Source organism: Solanum stenotomum, chromosome 7 (genome assembly GCF_019186545.1).
Source record: "Solanum stenotomum isolate F172 chromosome 7, ASM1918654v1, whole genome shotgun sequence".
Taxonomy (NCBI): domain Eukaryota; kingdom Viridiplantae; phylum Streptophyta; class Magnoliopsida; order Solanales; family Solanaceae; genus Solanum; species Solanum stenotomum.
The window spans coordinates 59981124-60002975 of NC_064288.1; the positions used below are offsets into that span (position 1 = coordinate 59981124).

Consider the following 21852-nt stretch of genomic DNA (forward strand, 5'->3'; position numbering starts at 1 on the left):
TTTTTGGTATTTTTATATAATATTACCCTTGTATATATATTACTCATACAACAGAAATTTAATAGCGTTTGATTGAAGAACAAATTTTGCTCCCTTTGTCAGGTAATATTTCTTCCCTTTTCATGTTTTCCCTCTTCCCAGTTTCAATTTTTCCTCCACATTCTGCTCATCACCAAAATAGAAAAAAAAAATAGATCAAAATTATATTTATTACTTGGACATGAATTACTATGGTATTACATTTTTACTCATATTGCAAATGTAAAACCTAAGGTAACAGCCTCCCTTATGAGTTTCCTGTTTCATGCCTCATATTTAATGCTTTCAATAGTATTCAATCTTTCATAGATACAACATGAGCCCACGAGTATGCTTTTACCTTAATCCCCGACATCATCAAAACATCGGCACAATACATGTTTTCTTTTGTGTATTTTTTTGGTTTGTTCTTTTGGAAATTCTAAATAGAAACATCAAAGTTTAGTTTCTGTGAATAAAGTTTTTCATATTGTTTTTCCTAAATCTATAGTGATTTCACTCAAATTTCACAGATAATTGTTGCTGTTTTAATATTCTGCAACATTTTCTGTCCCTGTAAAAGCTTTTCTGTGAAAAAGCAATTGTCCAACTGTACTCTGCACATTAATAATGCCTGCTAACTCATTTTATGTCTTCATTGAGCTCTACTAAAGGGCTCTCCCAGATTTACACATGACTCTACTTCTACTATCACAAGACTGTTGTTTTTCTTTTCATTTGTTCTTCCTTTTGTTTTAGTTTGGAAAATACAAACTTTATTATGGTTCAACTGTTTATAAGTTTGTGCTCTACATTCAGTCTTTGTCCTAACTTCCTCTTACAACAGTTTCTTAATGCTTTGTTTCGACAACAAAAGCTCATTTACGCAGTTGAAAGGGGCATTTTACTCCACAGTGCTGCTTTCGTTTGATTCATTTTCCCTTTTTGTCTAAACTGCTGAAACAATGTTGCAAGTCCCTCATTCAATCAGGCCTATTCATAAAAATTCAACTAACCAAGTACTTTGACTTAATATTCATCTTATCCTGCAGCTACTTCTATTTGGTTAACTATATTTTCTACAAACATGGTACTAAGAGTGAACATCGCCCAAATAGAACCTGCAACATGAGATTGGATTTGCAAAGTTCAAATTGTCGAAATAGGACGCCCACGAGAAAGCCTTGACAAGAAATGTACATTCCAAAATTTGATTTTGGAAGATGAAGAGGTCAGTTCATTAGTATATTTTATGTTACCACTATTGCTCTTTCCCTCTCAACTTACTTAATCTCAACTTTGTATAACTCTTACCTTCAGGAATGCCAAATTAAGGCTGTTATGTACGCTGACGAAATTGAGCAGTATGCAGCTACACTAAAACTCTTCCATACCTACCTGATCTCTACTGCAAAAGTGAAAGTCCCCCCAGCTTCATACAGCAAGCCCATACATAAATTCTACTGGATTCTTGACAAAGAAACAGTTATTGAACAAATCAAACCATCTCATGAAGTTGAAAAACCACTTCCACCCCAACAAAGCTGAATATCACAACCTTTGACCGCATTCCTCATTTGATGGTTGATTCTGCTGCTGAAATAGGTATATCCACTGTACTAGCTATTATCAGACTAAAATATACATCTGCGCTGCTGCAGAAGACTTGCAACAATTCTTTATATATTACATACGCAGATATACTGGCAATTGTTATTCGTTGTGGTCCTCAAAAAAATGCCGGTCGCAGTCATCATAAGTGTCGAGAAATTACCCTTTGTGACAATCAGTAAGTACAACATTTCACATTCTCTTTACCCCTTCTCTGCAAATTTTTTGACTCAGTAACAACTTTTCCCCTGTCACGACCCAAAAATGGATGTGATGTCACTCGTCGTATCCCACCAAGACAAGTCAGCCTAAAACCCAATCATTTCTATAAAGTGCGGAAATAAAGCAAAGTTCAATAACAATTACTATTACGAAAACAAGTCAACTTAATTCAATCCCCAAAACCTGGTTGTCACGTGCATAAGCCTCTAATGTAAATACTAGAATTGAAATGAAATATGCAAGTCTCAAATGACGTTGTCTTTCAAGTAAAAACAAAATCATAAACAGGAGTAAGAAGGTTCGCTGAGATGACAAACAGCTACCTCTCAGATCTCCACAGAAAACCTCGAAAACGAAGAGAATGGAAGGTATCACGAAGATCCGGGCTCGTAACCTACAAAAGATTGTAGTAGCAAGGGGTGAGTACCAAACCACACGGTACTCAACAAGCAAACCTCTAAACACAAGCTAAGGGTACAGAATACGGGTACTCCTTACACCCCATCCTAACCTCCATAGCTACAACCTGCATAAAACCAACCCAACCTAACAATTCACAGTTTACAAATCATACAGCTCAACAAAAACACTCTAACAGATTATATATTCTCAATAACAACTCAATATTCGTTGATAACAAGTTTCACAAAGAGGCACTCACAAGATCAGCAACACACAAGATCAAGTTCATCAATAATAAAAATAATGCAATGTAATGAAATGCAATGTCAAGAATAGTGATGCATGTCTGACCTAATGATACACACCCGCTGTCTCTCAGTCCGGGACCCATGGGGGACATATCTGTCCATGCATCCATCGCGGCGCGCGATACGTCCCTCGAAATATAATATCCGTCGCGGCGCGCGACACGTCCCTCGAAATATAGTATCTCGCGGCGCGCGATACGTCCCTTGAAATGGTACATCCTCTTTAATTTCTTATTCTTTCTCAATGCACATAACACTTATCACAACCATGTCTCAGAACAATGCAAATGACATGTTCACACAAATAATTAGGAGATGACCATTTTCATAACATTGCACAATTCACAACAACACAATTGATCACATTACTCCCAAACATATACCACAAGGGAATACACGAATTCCATACGCTTAACAAGGGTTTAGAAATTCACTTGCCTCAAATAACCGAACAATCACTCCTAGACTTGAGCCTTCCCTTTTCGTTGAGCTTCCAAATCAATACAATCTATTCAAATAAATAACCACAATAAGATTTCGAAATTAACAATATTCATATTACTCTATGTCCAACTAGACCCAAGAGCTCACCCAAACCTAAAATCAAGTTCTTATATCTTGGTGCCAATTAACATGTCAACTCTCATATTTTCAAATTTCAAGTCTACGGTTAAGTCATAATTTCTCCAAACACTACAACCCTAATAGCTTTCATATAATATACTACACCCAATATTTAATAACATATCTCAATATATCAAACTTGAGTCTTATTATGATAACCTCAAAAATAATTCTTAAACAAAAATTTAATATATAACCAGTGTCCTTTAACAATGAACCAGTATTATTCAAGTCTACGAAGAAATATGCAGCCATTAACTAACTTCGTAAAAAAAAACATACTCCTTTCCAATGATCACGTCATCATCAACCCTTCATATATATATATATATATATCACTAACTTGTCCCAACTTAATTTGACAGAAAACTAAAACTATCATGTGAGATGGATTATTTAATGTCTAATGCAATAAACATTATATTATTAAAAGGATCATGAACACAGTAACTCATTAATGAGTCAATAAGCAGTAACTTGCTTATATTAACCAAAAACTTATTAAAAAAAGTTTAAATTGAATCATTAAATACTTATTAAATATAATATAATTGCCATTATCTTTGGCCACAATCTTTCCAAACAACAATCACTAAACGACATTCCAACAAGGAGGATATTATTATACTAATGTATACCCCTATCTTAGAAAACTACTTACAATAAGAATTAGACTTTAGGTTTACCTGAAGCACGAACTATTTTTCTTGCGACGCCAACTGCGCCTCTGCGCCTCTCTCGTACAATTCTTTTCTTTTCCTCTCTCAAATTGTGGACTAAAATGTTAAACCCTACTAACATATTTTAATATTTCATATTTGACCCATTATTATTAAAAATAATTAAATTACCTGTAAATTAATTAACTATAGTTAAATGACTATTCAAAATTATCAAAAAAAATGATTTTCCAGGTCCGGGTCATTACATCCCCTTTCTCTGTTCCCACCATCAATTATCGTCTAACCATTATCATAGTACTTACTCTTTTGTCCTTATGTTCTCACACTGTCAGGATAACTCAGTTTCTGTTCACTCTATGGGAGGATTTTGGAGAAATAGAAGGACATGAAATTGCCTCTAAAATGGCAACAGAGGCAGATCTGCTTGTAATCCTCGGAAGAAGTATAGGAATCTCTACTTATCAAAGTACATATACAGTCAACTTCTTGCCAACATAATGTTATACACTAACAAAACAATATACAACCTATATGTTATACAGGGTTGTCACTGCAGACTAGGTACAATTCCACGCTACGTGTGAATCCTAATTACCCACAAGCAGTCGCACTCATGAACTGGTACTGCCATTTCGTATTTATTCTATACATTTAAATTGCATCTAAACAACCTACTAAACATATTATCTGTTGTAACAATAGGGCAAAAGAAAACAAAACAATGTTGTTAAGTTGTCCATCAGATAAAACCTCCACAAGCTCATCTACCGCTCCCATGATAGTCACTACTGCTGGCCAACAACTTCTCTCTATTGCACAAATCTCATCAACGCCTTCTGTAAGTAATACTTCACGTTGCTCATTTGAGAGTTTCCTTATTCAGTTTTTCATTCTGTAGCTTTGCTTAAATAATCAAAACTGCGCACAGATGGGAGTGTTCTATGTTGAAGCAGAGATGGCCATATTAGATGAATTCCAAGACTTCTGTGTGCTTGAATGCTCAGGCTGCAAACAGAAGAAGTGCACAAAGGATAGAAAGGATTTTGACTGTCCAAAATGCAATCGGAAAACAGCCTTAGTGCCTCGGTACTATACTTTTGAATTCTAAATTACACTTTCTACAAAATATTGCATATACTATACACATATTTGAAACTTCACTTCATTTCAGCTGTAGCTTCCAAATTGATCTTATTGACAATACTGCTACAACCACAGCATCTATCTCTGCTGAATTAGGGGAAAAAATACTGTCCATGACAACAGAAGACATATTTGACATAACTTGCACTAAGGTTATCTCTCATTCCCACTGACTACTTGAACACACTTATATTGATAATACCATACATTTTCAGCACAAACAATGTACCACATATGCTTTGTTCTAAGCTATTTAATCTAACTTGCTATATTTACAGCGACAATCACTGTCTCTTACTCATGTCCATGAGATGCTGTCAAACAAAGTATTCGCAATTCAGCTAAGGAAGTCATCTTGGGCCAGCTCAAATACCACGCATGCAACTTTGTCCATTCTTTCCTACACGGAAAAAGAACATACTCCACAGATCACCACTGATAGGACTTCTAAAAAGATTAAACCTTTGGAAATAAGTGAGGTAGAAGTGATGGCAACAACTACTGCAGCTGGTTCTTCAGATGGCCCGCCAAAATTTGAACCACCCACACCAAGCAAAAAGGTCTAAAAGGTCAGTCTACATCTCCCTTTCACACCAAACTATACCTCAGAATGCTTACCATTTCCACATACTTACAATTAATACAAAAATTCCTGCTAAAAACCTCTACTTTTGGCTGTAGTTTACTTACTTTTATACACGTATCCATATAGTTGCTGTAAAACATTGTAAGTGTCATACTTATGTTATAGCACTGCTTTCTCACTTGCTCTTACCTCCTTTCAAATATCACAATTTTTTCGTGTTTATATCTGACTTAACATTGCAAGGGCTCACATTAATTCAGGGCTACAAACTCTCTAATCATCTTCATATCCATGCTAAAATGAATTTGTAAACAGTTTCTTTTTACTTCTTCATCTCATGTTCACTGTTGAAATAGGTTATTTTAGTTACAACAATTCACACACTGCATTACTTCGCATTTAGCAGCAGCTGTTGTGCACAGCCACAACAATTTATTACTCCTTCCTATTTCTACTCCTACCAACAGCTCAACTCACATGCAGGCAAACTGCCTTTGAACACTAAAAAACATAATCACAGTCAAACAAATCCTTATGTCTCCTCTATGTTAGTGATAGCAGAAAACTCTAGGCTCCTTTTGCTCTTTCCTTAGTGTTTATCAATTCACACTCCAATATAAGCCTATCTACATGTTCTGCTGCATAACTTGCACTGCATACATTCTACATTTTTCTTATTCTACTTCCTTATGGTGTCCTACACATTAATACAAACTTATCAGTAGGAAGAATAGGAACGAGGTTTCTGTCTATCAGCAAATCTAACACTTTTATGATTATTCCATGCATTTCTTTCTACTTTATCCCTATATTAAAATAACTTCCCTATCTCTTGCCATAATTGCACTTTCTAACATACTTTAAACTTTGTAATTGCAGGAACTCCCTCACACCATTTTTTCACTTTTGCTTATGATAGGGACAATATAATAAGGACTCTCCCTATGCTCTGGTTTATTTCATGAGGAAGGTTAACTGTGGCCAGGCAAACTGCAGTATCCTCTACATATGATACTGCAACATGTATATTGTTTTTGTTATATTCCATTAGTTAGTATGTGCAAATCGTTCAACTCGACATCATACTGATGTCTATTGTACATATTCTAAATATTTCTAATAGTACATATTCAAATATATGATATTATCTATCTTCTACAAATGCCCTGACCCTTGATTCATTAATATTACAACACTTTCAGAAGCATAATACTTTGACTATTGGGCCCGTGCTTGCCACGGGCCTCCCTACCCTAGTATTTAACATAAACATGACCGCATTAATTGAATAGTTACACATAAATATTAATTTAGCAAAAAAATAAAGTCAATTATTAGTTGTTACCACCTATATATATTATTATATGGTACCACTCTAAAGTCATTTATAAACCCTAAATTAGAGAAATCAAAATCACATTCCTCCCTATTATGGCTGAAAAAATCTCAAGGAGTGCAATACTGATTCTCTTCATTCTCTCAGTTGGTAAGTAAATGTAATTAATTTGATTTGTTTTTTCTATTCATTTGATTATATCAGTTATTTCATGAACACAAAAATCTATTTACGATCGTGCTCGTTTTGAATTTTATCACGCCTTTTTGTGTTGGTCAGGTTCATGCGATATACATCAAATCCAAAAAAAATACAAAAAATTATTTTAGAATAAACATTTTTACATCGAATGTTCGTAGATCAAATTACTTGTTTTCAAGGGCGAAGCTAGGGAGATGGAATGAGGGTTCTACCACATTGAATCCTCTCATCTACTTCGTGTATTTATTTTTTTATATTTAAATTAAATACTTGTTTTTAGAGATATAGCTATAGGGGACAGAAGGGGCTCATTCAAATTTTGAGTACTCTTTGATAGAAAATTACACTTTATAGTAGATGTTAATTAAACCACTTGTCAATCTTTTCCTTGTGTTTATTCTTTATAGTTTAATTCTTCTTACTGAAAATTTTGATTCAGCCACGACTCGTTAATTTCAACATTTATTGCACTTATGTTTCTCATTTCATTTTTTTTTTATTGTCAAAGTGACGGTGGCAAGAGGAAGTGTTGGTGAAGAAAAATCACCAGTGTGCCAAGGAAAATGTGAGAACTATCCAGATTGTAATGAATTTTGCAAAAGAATTGGATTTAAGTCTGGCCAATGTGTTCCACCTTTTGGGCAATTCTGTTGTTGTGAACCTTAAAATTAAATTTTATGGTTTTATTGGATTTAATATTTGACTTTTAAATATATTAAAAGTTATTATATGTTGTAAGCTATCTTTTTAATTCAAGCTTATTCAATGGCAAACTTATCTAATAAACTATATAATATAAATTATAAAAAATAATATTTTTTTTAAAAAATAATATTCTAAATGATCATGTTAATCCAAGGGTTAGACTTTGAAGTACCATTTTAACTGAAATTAAAACTCAGTATTTTATCATCTATATAGATTATATAGTACCATTATCATTAATTTCTTACTCTTAAGTACTTTATAAACAACCTGTAATTATAAAAATGGAGATTTGTTTTTATTTTACTTTACTCACAATAAGTATTATTTTTTTTGTTTATTGAATTTGAATGATATAATTCCCTTTTCCTTGAATTTCCCAAAAATGCAGATGACAATTACTTGGATTGTACTCAACCTAATACAAATCTACTATCGGGTTGTTTAGTTCTTGGGTTTCTTTGTGGTTTAGCCTCGGGCCCAATAACTTGGCCACCCTTTGGTGATGAAGGTGTTGTACGAAAGAGAAAGCATGATAGACGGCCTAAAATCACATAAAAAAAATTTATCTCGAAAGATTTATATATATAATGTCTATTAATTGGGGTTAAATTTTAATCGCGTTAATATGTTTTCTTCAGGTCCATTGGTTTTAGGCGTCTTTTATTATAGAATGATACATCGTTATCTGCGGCAGAAGCAAGATTTTCTCTAAAGAGTTTCAAAATATAAAAACTCGAACACACGAAAAAGTCTAAGAGGGTTCAATATCTACTATCTTGCTCCACCCCAAATATTACATTATTTTTTGTTTGGTAAAGATACAAAAGGATTCTTGCTGTAACTAAGGGCCTAGTGTCACAGACTTGGATAGTTTCTCCCCCTTATATTTATCTCTTATTTGAATGGCAAAGTGACGGATCATGATATTAGTCACTGCAATTACGAAAGTGTATTGTTCCGTCTATTTTTATAAGAGATCTTAATTTTTATAATGAAAGGTAATTATTTTTATATATAAGAGATATAATCATATTATTTTCTTTTATTCAATTTATAAATGGTGGCAATTTTTTTATCTAGCAAACACAAAATTGTTACTTCATATTGTTTCATTATACATCATTTTGTAAATGGGAGATCATTTTTTATGTGACAAACCAGGAATTGCTATTTTCATATATTTTTCATTACAATATCATTCAATTCGCAAATGATCATAAGAGATCATTTTTTTATCTGGTAATTTAGCGATTGCTACTTTCATATAATTTCATTACATACCATTTAATTTGTAAATGATTGATAAAATTAAATATCATGTTTATCTGTCAAACTAAGATTACATACCATTCAATTTATAAATGATCATAAGATCATCTTTTTTATCCGACAAATTAGGAATTGTTATTTTCATATTGTTTCATTACATACGATTCAATTTATAAATAATCATAAGAAATCATTTTTTTATCTGACAAACTAGACATTGCTACTTTCATATTGTTTCACTACATTGTTATTAAAAAAAAAAGGTGAGAGCTAAAGGAGGGCTTACATTGTTTAGGCACACATGCATGACAATTTGGCAAAGAGCCTAATAGTACTTGATTCCTACATTACTAACTACATATGTCAAATTAGTCACATGCATGCATGCCTCTTTCAACTTTGGAAAACTCATTCAAAGTTAAGGCATTAATTAGCTTTTGTTACACTTTTTCAGTATTGAGAATTTTTCATGATTGATTGCTTTGGGTTTCAGTACTCATATTTGACCACATTATTGTCCAAATTAGGTAAGGGAATCATTTTTTCATAACAATAAAGCTTAGTCCCATATTATTATTTCAGATAAATGGAGGATACTTTTCCCCAAGTAGTACAAAACAAAATTTAAATTACAACTCATATGTTGCACCACATCTGGTAAAATTTGAAACTATGACAAATATTCGTCTATTGTTATCTCTTGAAAATCATTAAATTAGGACACATGTTATTGTTTGAAAAATATTTAGATTAGAATACGATCAATAGACATTTTTCATGAAAAATAGTTTCAATTTTGGTTGATGAGTGAATTATTTTTCAAATAAATTAACAAAACTATTATAAATAGCAAACTACATAGTGTTTTGCTAAAAAAATTGACTATTAAAGATTGAATTAAATAGCAAGATAATATAATATAAGAAAAAAGATTTGTATTGATACAAATTAAAAGTTAGTATGATTACACCCCTTTTAGTGGAAAATGTTTTTCTCTTGAAATAATTTCCAACATACCAAACCCACCCTTAAAAAAAGGCATGTGGGGAATGCTTTGCCCCTAAAAGTCTCTCCCAAATTTTCTTTCCCACTACAAAAGTACAAATCCACAAAGTTGATTAAGTTTTTTTCATGATTCTTTAGGAGTTTATTATATAAATTATTAGTCAATTTTTCAAGAAAAAGAGGAGTTTGGGAGGAGCAAAAGATAAAGCAAAGTAGTCTTAGGGGTCATTTGATTCGGAAACTAAATTATTTAAGGATTATAGTTTTGAAATTATAATTTTTGAACTAATTTATCCCACTTGAAAGTTGGAATGAGATAAGGTGAGACATTTAGTATAAATTTAATTCCAAACTTAATCTTGGCATATCCTACCTTATTCCACGCACCAAATGAACCCCTTATAGTATACAACAACAGTAACAAATCTGGTGATCCACAAGTGAAGTCAGAAAATAATGGATGTATGTAGACTCTGCCCTATTTATAAGGTCTTAGAGTATCATTATTCAAATACCTACATCAAGGACAAAAGATGTACAATAATCACTAGTGTTTCATGCACTTTGTTTTGTTATATACTCATTTTTATGTAGGTCCCAAATATTTGTTTGAAAGCTTCAAAAATGAACCTTAAAACAAGGAGGAATAAAGTTGACTTTAGTAGCTACATGAAAGCTTAAAAATGCTCAAAAAGCCAAATTAGCATAAGTTGGCTTGTTTTGTTTCAACTTGTCACACATATCTACCTTTCTAATTCTCTTTACAGAAAATTCCAAACAAACAAACATAGGATTATTGAAACTTAAAACTAATAGTAACTAATATGACAAACTTCAATTTAATGCAAATGTAATAAGTTTTGTTGAATCACTTAAACACCACTTTTGGCATTTGATGATGATGATGAATAAAGCAATGATGAAGCAGAGAAGCTTGTGCTATTGCTCATTGTATACATACTTCTTGCTTTCTGTCCTGATGAAGATGTTGCTAAAACACCCTTTGATGAGTTGTTGTTTTCTTGATTATGATCAGTAGTTGTTGTTGTTGTTGGAGAGCCTTTGAGTAAAACATCGACTTTGGCGTATTCTTCCCTTTCATGTTTGATTTCCTTTAGCATTGCTGCTACATCTTTCATTGTAGGCCTTTCATCAGGAGTGGAGTTGACACATAACAGGGCTACTCCTAATGCTTGTAACATTTCCTCGATTTCTGATTCTGGTCTCGAGTGGAGACTTGGATCGAGGACTTCAATTCCTCCTCTTTTCCGTCTTACCCAATCAACTAGATGAACTCCTTCGGGAATTGTTGGATCGATTGGCTGCTTACCTGTCAAGACTTCTAATACAACCACTCCGTAGCTGTAGACATCGCTCTTTGCAGTTATCTTCATCATATAGCCATATTCTGTAATGAAAAATGAACAATATTGGTACACTTGGATCAATGATCATCAAGAACTACTAATATTCTTTGTAGATAAATGCAATGTGCAATCATTGTCCTTCGATTTTTGTTACTACTGTTTGTTTCTTGTACTTCGATTATCATATTATTTTGATGAAGTTAGTGTTCAGCATGCTTTGTTATGCTTTCACATCCGTTACTTCTTTTTCTGTGGGACTACACTGGGTATGTTGTTGTGGTTGCAATACGCAATCAATGCTTATACTATAACTAAGCAAAATGTATACTCAGAATAATATGCTAGGTGTAAGGAAAATGATGACATGAAATAAAAAAAATTTTTACCTGGAGCAATGTAGCCATAAGAACCAGCAACTGTATTGGAGGAACGACCAAAATCACCATCATCGACTAGTTTTGCGAGGCCAAAGTCTGCAATGTAAGGCTCAAACTCAAGACCAATGAGAATGTTGTTGGCCTTGATGTCTCTGTGAACAATTGGAGGAGCACAGTCATGGTGCAAGTAGGCGAGCCCTTGCGCTGCCCCGAGCAATATTTGGTATCTCAATTCCCATTCCAAAGGGTTACCACTCCTCTCATGAAGAAGACTTCCTAAGCTCCCATTAGGCATGTAATCATACATGAGCAATCTTGTGCTTCTGTTCCAACAACACCCTAAGAATCGGACAATGTTCTTGTGTCGAATTGAACCAAGCGTCTTAACTTCTGCAGAGAACGAATCACGTACCCCACATTTCTCATCATTGCCTCCATTAGTTGTAGTCATGGTTATTGGCCAAAGTTTCTTCACTGCTATGACATCCCCATTGTTCATATCTGCACGATAGACCATCCCCGAGCACCCTTTTCCAATGACATTAGTATCCACAAGGCATCTGAGTATTTCGTCCACTGAAAAATTGAGCTTCTGGAATGGAGTAAACTGCCAAGCCCAAGAATCTCCCATCTCTGAATCATCATCCCTTCTCATCGCCCTTCGTGCGCGTATGATAGCAATAGTTCCCATGATCACCATTGCTATTGTCATGATGACTAGCAATGCAATGGCTAATTTGAGCTTCTTTGACCTTCCCTCATCATTTCCATTTTTAGCTACTCCTACTCCATCAATATTGCTGAGAAAACACGAAGGCCTTCCGAATGAACATAGACCTTCATTTCCATCTAGGTCTGATGATGGCAACTGTCGAAAGAGCTTATTGTCCGGAAGATAACCAGTGAAGTTGTTGTATGAGACATTCAGTGAGACAAGATTATCGAGCCTCGCTAGTGGATTCAAGTTCCCTTCAAGCTTGTTGTGCGAAAGGTCAAGTATCGACAGCTTGCTTAGTGAAGAAATTTCAGCAGGAATTGGACCTGTTAGTTCATTGAAACTAAGGTTGAGAGTGATTTCAAGGGACTCAATCTTTCCTAACTGCATCGGTATGCCTCCCGAGAGCTCATTGCTGCTAAGATCTAGCAATTGAAGACTCGAACACAGGCCAATAGATGGAGGTATAGACCCTGAGAACGAGTTCTTACTGAGAATCAGCTTGTTCAATGACACAAGACGCCCAAAACTAGCCGGTATAGGCCCTCCAAACCGGTTATTCGAAACGTCCAAGACTTGAATCCCTGATAGTGAAGACAGAGTGTTAGGCAGGGGACCTTCCAGTGTATTGCTGCTGAGGTCTACCATTTGTAGCTCAGTACAGCTACTTATTTCATCAGGAACTGGTCCAGAAAGGCGATTTCCGGACAAATCAAGAAAGTTTAAGCTCTTAAGACCTCCAATTTCTTTAGGAATTCCACCAGCAATCCGGTTGTTTCCAAGTCTTAACCTCACTAATGAGCTACAATATCCAATTTCTCGAGGTATAGTACCCGAAATATCGTTAGAAATCAACAGTAGCTTAGTCAGGTTTTTCAACTGAAACAAGCCTGGAGGAATGCTACCAGTAAGTGAGTTATGTGACAAGTCCAATGCCTGAAGGTTACTACAACTACCCAAAGTTAAAGGCACACTTCCTTCAAGTTGATTATCCCAAGCAAAAAACACAACAAGACTAGTCAAATTCCCCAACTCAGAAGGAATCAAACCTGATATCTGATTTGTGTCAAACTGCAACTGCACAAGACTAGTACATTGTGAAAGAACAGAAGGGATTGAACCAGAAACATTGTTGTTACTAAGCATAAGTTCTTGTAACACAACAAGACCACCAAAAGATAATGGTATACTCCCAGACAAATAGTTCAAAGACAAATCAATCATAGTCAGCTTAGTACAATTCCCAATCTCTTCTGGTATAACACCAACAAGATTATTCTGCCAAAGAAGCAACTTTTCTAACTTTCTAAGGTTCCCTAGCTCAGATGGGATTGAACCAGAAAGACTATTTTCATACAAATACAAGTTCACAAGCTCAGTACAGTTACCTAAATCAGAAGGTATCTCACCAGACAACATTGTAGTATAAATAGACAAAGTTTCAAGATTCTTAAGCTTACCCAAAGAAACAGGCAAAGAACCAGATATTCTTGTATCAGCTAAGCCTAAAACAGTCAAATTCCCACAATCCCCAAACTCATTTGGGATTTTACCAGTAACATCTTTATTCCCACCAGCTCTTAACACTTCAAGATTTGACAACAACCCTATTTCACTTGGTAAACCACCACTAAGCCTGTTATCAAAAAGAACAAGATTTTTCAAGTTTCTACAGTTCCCAATCTCAACTGGGATTCTCCCAGTAAGCTGATTTGAGTTCAAAATCAAATCTTGAAGGTTTACAAGGGTTCCAATGCTTAAAGGAATGGTACCCACAAGACCATTTGAGCTCAAATCAATAGTAACAAGTGAAGAACAGTCACCAATGTTAAAGGGTATTGTACCAGTGATGTTAGCATCAGAAATAACAAGCTTCTTCAGGTACTTATATGAAGAAAGATTTGTAGGCAAAGGAAGTTCAAGATGAATAGACTGAATATTGATTTCTGTAATAAAACCTTGAAAGTTGCATTTTATGAAAGACCATTTACATGGGGTATCATCAAGAATGTCCCAATTAGAAAATGGTGCAACAACATCAGTAACAGCAGAAGAAGAAGAAGAAGAAGAAGAAGTGAAGAAAAGGGTAACCAAGAAAAGAAAAAAATGGTATTTTTTGTTGGGATTTGAAGAAGAAGAAGACATCTTTGCCTCAAATTCCAAAAATTTCTTCTTGGGTTTGCAATTGCATATCAAAAAACTAAGTAAAAATCCCTTCTTTTTTGTTTCTTGGGTTTTGCTCTGTTTTTTTTCTCTGTGTGTATTTTCTTGGTTTCTACTCAAACTCAAAGTTTTAAAAACTTGAAGTTTTTCTATTGGTGATAGTGCAAAACAACAACATTAAAATAACATTAAAATAACATGTTAAAGGTGAAAAGAGAGAAGATTAATTAAACAAAGAAAGGCAAAAAAAATGGTTAACAAATAAACCAAGCAAGGAATACATTGAGATTGGCAATTCTCTTATGCACCTCCACCATCTTCCCCTAGGATCCCTACAACTCCCACCACCCTCCTTGATATATTAGCACTCACTCAGCGGGTTCAGTGGCGGAGTCAAAACTTTCATGAACAAATCGAAAAGGATACTCAGCGGCGCTTAGCGGCGGAGTCAGAATTTTCATGAATAAGTCAAAAAGGGTTTGATATGTAGTATATATAGATAAAAATCATTTTACTTGACCATAAGCTGACTCTGGTCCTGTTTACGCCGTCACGTTTTACTTGTTTGATTTTAACTATGGTTTAACCATTTGGATGAAAATCTTTCCTTTTATATAAGTATACATTTGTGTTTAATATAACTTTACTTTCTGCCGCAGATTTAGAATTTAGACAAAGAGTTTAGAGTACTATGAAATTGAAAAGGAAATTATAATTAATGAAGTAAATATGATGGTAAATTGTTTTTTTAATGTTAATTATGTAATTGTAATCTAATTTAAAAAAATATCATTATAGTCCAACAATTATAAAGTGTATATAAGGATGCAATATTATAAATATTAAATAATAAAAAAGAAAGAAAAAAATTATCTCAAAAACTTATCTTTATTTTATGATAATGAGTTAATAGATAATAATAGTTAAATTCATAATTGCTATTAAAATACTATACAAAAATTATTAAATTTACGTGAACATATAAATAAAGTCATGCTTAGAGGGGAAAGAGGCAACACAGCTGGAGTTTGATAGTAAAACACGAGAGTGAGAGAGCAGTTAGCTCCAAAACCAGGTAAGTGTTTGTATGTAATATTTTACATTATTTATTTATATATGATAAAGTAGTGAGTTCGATGTTCATATTAAAGTTGAACTAACTTGTATTCGTGTGTTATAGGGTCTTACGCATGTTTTGAAGTAACGCTTTCAACATACTTAACATTTTTATAATCAAATCTTGAATCAAAAATATCTAATAAAGAATGAAGAAATTTCGATCATCTCACGATAATTTATATTGATATTCTAGGCTTGATAGTTGATATTATCACGATCCCCTCACTATTATGGTGTATACTTGGCTTTTCACATGTTCCCAATTATTTCTTGTCATCTCAAAATTTTGATTTCGTCATTTTATTTTTATAATAAATCTTCAATTTAATTAACTTTATGTCATTGCTGAGCAAAAACAAAAAACATTGTAATTTTATTGTTTTATTTACGTAAAAAAATAACATTATTGGATTAAATATCTTAAAATTGAAGCAATGGGTGGGAAAATATTACTAGGACTCAAGAACCTATGCCATGTTCTAATCATAATGTATTTTTTTTACATGTTAGTGAAATGGTCAGCATGCTTCTGAACTATGACGTACTACATATTCAATAGCAGATCGAGGAGTGAAATGGATGGGTTAAGTTGAATTTAAATAAGTTACGAATTTATTTAAAAGAAGTTTATAAAGTCAATAGCGACATTAGATTCGATGACAATTAATTAATGTTGTGTATATTTATTACGGCTAAAAATTATTTTTATCATAGCGCATTTGTATAAATTCACAAATTATCACTTTTTTTCCTTCATATTTTTCCATTGTTTACGTAATTTAATTTAATGAACATGAGAACTAATCATAAACATGTAATACCATGCGTATATAAGCGTGACATCTTTGGATAACATACATTATTTTCTCAAGTTATTACATCAACTAATAATTAATTAAAAATTAAGATTTGTTTACCCTAACTCGTATTTAAATTATTTATTAAACCTTAATTAGCGCGTAAAATCATGGATGTGTTTGTAAGTTATTGGGGTAATAAGTACTATTCCTAAGTTTATTTTACCACACATAACGTTGGAGCATATATCGATATTAGCAAAATTTTGCTTCAAGATCCAATGTAATTTGTGTTTTAATTATGTATTAGGAAACAAAATCTTGCCATAACTATTTCAAAATTATGTTTAATTAATATTAGGGAATCCTATTTGTTTATTTATTGTTTATGGTTAAAAGTCTGCAGTGTCATATCAATTAAATTATTAGTATATATAGTTAGAAAAAAACTAAATTATGGGAGTCACAAGGATGGAATATTTAATAAAGTTATTTGACACTAATTATTGTATCTTTCTTTTTTACTATATTCTCCATTAATTAATTCCATTTTATTTTGTTGCTCCCAAGGATTGTACAATATTGGTGTTCACCATACATCAAAACCAAATGATATTGAAAGAAAAAATCAACATTTCTTTTGTTTGATTTGGGTTATGGTTTTAATTTATTTTAAAAAAAACTGGCAAAATTATGTTTAATTTCGGTTTTAAGCAAAAAATGTGTGAATATAAAGGAACCTTAATAATTTAATTAATTGACTATCTTCATTTTCATTTTATTAATGGTAGTTTCATTTTCCACCTGACAATGATTTTCTTCTTATTTTTCCTTCCCTTGTCATTTCTCCCCATATAGACTTTAATGTTTCCTCTATTTTAATTTATTTGCTTACTTTTCTTTTTAGAGTCGACTGAAATTGACTTTTGACTTATGACTTATAAGTCAAAAGTCACAAATTAGAATTTAATGTTTCATCCGTTTCAATTTATTTTACTTAATTTCTACTAATTTATTTATTATCAAACAAAACTAACAAAAAGTTTCTCCATCTTGGCAATATAACTTTATCAAGGAAAAAAAAGTCAATATATATTTTTTATAAAATTAATTTGAGTAACACATTTAGTTCAAACTATCTTAAGTTCTTAACACTTCGATAAGCTAATTTGAACCTATCGGAATAAACTAATTTAATAATTAATGGATTCAATATATCATATTTTTATAGGTTAATTTTATCGCTCGGAGCAAAACAATCAATACTGGTAATACTTTCCTCAAATTTAGCTAACAATGATTATCCAAAAAAAGATGAAATTTAGGTAAAGGACATAGAGAATTTATAAGATCCACCCACACGTACATGTTGATTGTGATTACGTAGACCAAAGTGAAAATCAAATCTAAAGAGTGGGACCTATATATGTAGGGTCCATTAGCCTCCTAAAATGAACATCAAAAGTAGAAATTTTTTTTAAAAAAAAACGTTTGAAAAAAATAAATGGAGAAGAGTAAAAACAAAAGTAGAATGAAAATGATCGAGTTGATGTAACATGAGATATTTTATAAGAAAAGCTAGAGATCAATTTTTATCTTTTAATATTTTATAAATTGAGTTCATTGCACCATATTTATTTAATGTGTTTTACGCTATATACATAAGTGAATTTATCAAATGCACACCTGAAAAAGAATATTGATTTCCCGAGTACTTTTCCTAGGGTTTTTTTTAATTTAAAAAGGTGGTCATAGACAATGGCGAAATCAGATTTTCAATAAGGAGATTCAGGAAATAAAAATATAGTACTTGAAATTTAAATTTGGAAGCTCAAACTGAATTTTGAACCCTATAAATAACAAAGTCAACTTTTAATCTTATGTTCAACGGATTTAAAATATCTCTCTATATATATAACTAAAATTTTAAAAAATACCTCATATATATATATATAATATACTAATTTTTTATCAAGTGAACATCCTCGCCCCTTCTAGATCCCCTGAGCATAGAGTTGTTATCACTTATCACTAGTGAAATATAAAAATAGAAAGAGAACAAATATAAAATTGTAAGTAAGTGGAATTTAGTAGGAATAATGATAGCTTTTGGCAAACAAAATTCCAGATTTTGAGGGTACTTCACGTGAGCTTAACAATCTCACCAATTTTATTTTATGTCCACTAATTGCTTCAACATACCAAACCCCCCTTGCAATTTTCTTGTTATTTTATTGGTTAGAGTTGGACTATATATTTTATTTTAAAAAGTATAGTATATATGAAATGCTTCTTCTTTTTTCGTTTATTTATTTCATATTAGAAACTTGTCTATAAGTATTTGACTTGTCTTTTCTTATTTAATTGGGGTGGGGGGGGGGGGGGGGGGGGNGTTATAATTTGAATTTATAGGCAATTTAAGAAATAAATAAATAAAACTTAAAAGTTTGTGGACTTAATTATTCCATAGCTTTTGTATGCTAAAAGTTTTTTGAACTTGTAATAATTATACAGTTAATAAAAAATTTCGTGTAAAATGAGAAGTATTGGATTTAGTGTTTTCGAATTAAAAAGTGTATAATTTTTTTTTCACATAATAAATTGAAACGTACAAAATAATTATTCTGATCGTGTATAAGTCTAAACCTCAAACTATATAATTCAATAACTATCAGAGATTGTTAATAATCTTATCATATATAACGCTCGATTCCTTTAGTAAATCTAATTATGCGAGTTTTACACACAAAAGGTATAAATTATATTTTCACCACTCCCCTCGACCACCTCCGCTCATTTCCCCATTGTAATAAACCCTTTTTCAACATACATAAACTTGACCTCTTTTAGCTGATCTATCGATGAAAATTTGAATTAATCGAATGATGTATTTCAAACATAAACATAGTATGCCTAAAGGGGAAAAGGATAAATTTCACAAATAATAACTTTTAGGTAGTATTATTTTTTTTTAAATAATTCTTATCATGATTTATTTTTTCTACTATATAGTATTCTTGGTCCATAAAGAAATGGTTTTGGACAATAAGGTCCAAAAAAGATAAAGATAAACGGCGCTGCAAAGAAGAACCTACTTCCCTAAAATAAGGGTATTTGTGGCCTTGGAAAACTAAAACTCTCCCTATTGGAATCTTTACACGTTTTGCTATGTCTAAGTGTCAACTAAAACCCCTATACACATTCACACTTTGGCTTATAAAAAAGGGACAATGAGTATTATATATTCTTTGTTATTATATAATAATAAAAATATAAGACACCAATCAATTCGATGGTCACTGAGTTGGTTGAATTAGACATTTTCCAAATGGGGGCATCTTGAGTTTGATATTATCTTCGATGGTCGTTGAGTTGATACTTGGTTGAATAAGAGAACATATTTCAAATAAAGCATCTTGAGTTTGATATTATTTGCATGCATTTTTCGATTGAACTTTGTGGACTATTGCACAAAAGTAAAGTTTATTTAGAAGGATAGCATTGTAAGTTAATATTGTACCAGGCAATAAAGATATAGTTAAGACTTATGAAGCCCCCGTAAACTCTTGTAAGTTGTTTGTTTGATTTGCAAGCTTCTTCAGAAAGCTATAAGAGTACTTAAAAGAGATATTCATAATATAATATATTTATAACAATTCTCACATTATATTTTTCATAAATTGTATTGTTCATAAAATGAGATTCTCCTCCCTTTTATTTATGGGTTTGGAGGTCAATATAAGTGTAAAACTCAAGTAAATTGGATTGGGCATGATATATAGAGAGAGGGCTCGTATATATATATACTTATCTTATTAATAGATAAAAATAAGAGATTTTTTCTAATCGTAAGACTTAAATATTTAGAAATTTAAATTTCATATAAAGTATGATCAACATTAACAATAATTAACCAAAAGAAGGGTAGAAGAGACTTTAGAATGTGAGAAAAATAACAAGAGGTGATGAAACCTATTGGGTAAAAATAATTGTTGTCATGTGCAAGGTAGATAGACTCATAGACATTAATAAAAAATATTAGACTAAACTAAATTAGCTAAGTATTAATTAATTAATTTTATTTTTTCGACTCAAGTCTTCATATAGATATTGTTAAAAAAAAACACTTTGAACATTGGTCTGCGGTATTGATTCTTTTCTTCAATTATTAGGAAAACAAAAGAAAGGCATATTTTAAATAAAATAAAATTATAGTATTATATATGGATTAGGGGTAAGTCACATGATTATTATGACAAATCATGTGACTTCCATTTTTCTTTTTTCTTTTTAACACTTTATTTGAGAATAATCATCCAGTCAACTACATATTTGGGCTAATTTTTGGACCTTATTATATAATCTAAACAAAGAATGGGCCACGAATTAATCCTACGAAAAAAAAAACATTTCTCATTTTCTTCAAAAATAAAAATAAAAATTGTTCGATTTAGTATAAGATTTTCTTTTTATTTCTTTTACAATTTATGAAATTTCTCGTTCATGTCTGAAAGATCTATTTTGAACAAATCGAAAGTCATATGAGAAAATGTTAAATAATGGTCTAAACTTTTGTAAGTTATTACATGAATATTTTTAAAATTTTATCGTGCTTCATGTTTGTTCCAGACGATAAAAATTCTCCTTAATGAAATTGATCAAAAATCCTCTCGTTATAAATGATATTCATAACATCATTAAATATATATGTTCTATCAACAATTTGAAGTTTATTATTTATTTTCTATTTCTCATGAGTAAATAATTCATGATTTTTTTTTACCACATCGTCAAGGAACATCTATTTTCATTCATATATTAAAGAACAATGAGACAATATTAATCGCCGAGCTAAGTAACTTAGGCTTGTAACCCAAGTGGGGGCAATAATGTGGTGGAATATTGGGCTATTCCAGAAAGGTTGGGCCTGGTGGGCTTATATCTGACCTGCCCTGTCCAAGTACAGAGTTGGGCCTTGTGGTCCAATCGAAGGAATGGGCTGCTGGGCTCTTAAAGTGGAGCAGACTGCGTGAGGCTGGTTTCACAGAGCAACGAATAGTTTCCACAGAAGGTCCAATCGAAGGAATGGACTGCTAGGCTCTTAAAGTGGAGCAGACTGAGTGAGGCTGGTTTCACAGAGCAACGAATAGTTTCCGCTCTGTGCAGTGGAAGGATAACGGGCCGGTGCCGGCCAAACC

The 21852-nt window shown here is 32.3% G+C and overlaps 1 protein-coding gene and 1 pseudogene across 2 annotated transcripts; one reads left to right on the forward strand and one right to left on the reverse strand.

Annotated features, from left to right (window-relative positions):
* Positions 1-1090: 1090 nt before the first annotated feature.
* Positions 1091-6744, forward strand: LOC125870902 (uncharacterized; annotated as a pseudogene). The gene is made up of 10 exons (XR_007446952.1): positions 1091-1249; positions 1339-1623; positions 1717-1807; positions 4201-4334; positions 4411-4489; positions 4571-4706; positions 4797-4954; positions 5040-5163; positions 5290-5580; positions 6477-6744. The product of XR_007446952.1 is annotated as an uncharacterized LOC125870902 (transcript).
* Positions 6745-10816: 4072 nt separating this feature from the next.
* On the reverse strand, positions 10817-14866 carry LOC125870899 (LRR receptor-like serine/threonine-protein kinase RGI1). The gene is made up of 2 exons (XM_049551448.1): positions 11870-14866; positions 10817-11524 (listed from the first exon to the last, which is right to left on the reverse strand). The coding sequence occupies exons 1-2, from the start codon at positions 14718-14720 to the stop codon at positions 10989-10991; spliced, it is 3387 nt and encodes a 1128-aa protein (XP_049407405.1). The 5' UTR covers positions 14721-14866; the 3' UTR covers positions 10817-10988.
* Between the last annotated feature and the right edge of the window lie 6986 nt (positions 14867-21852).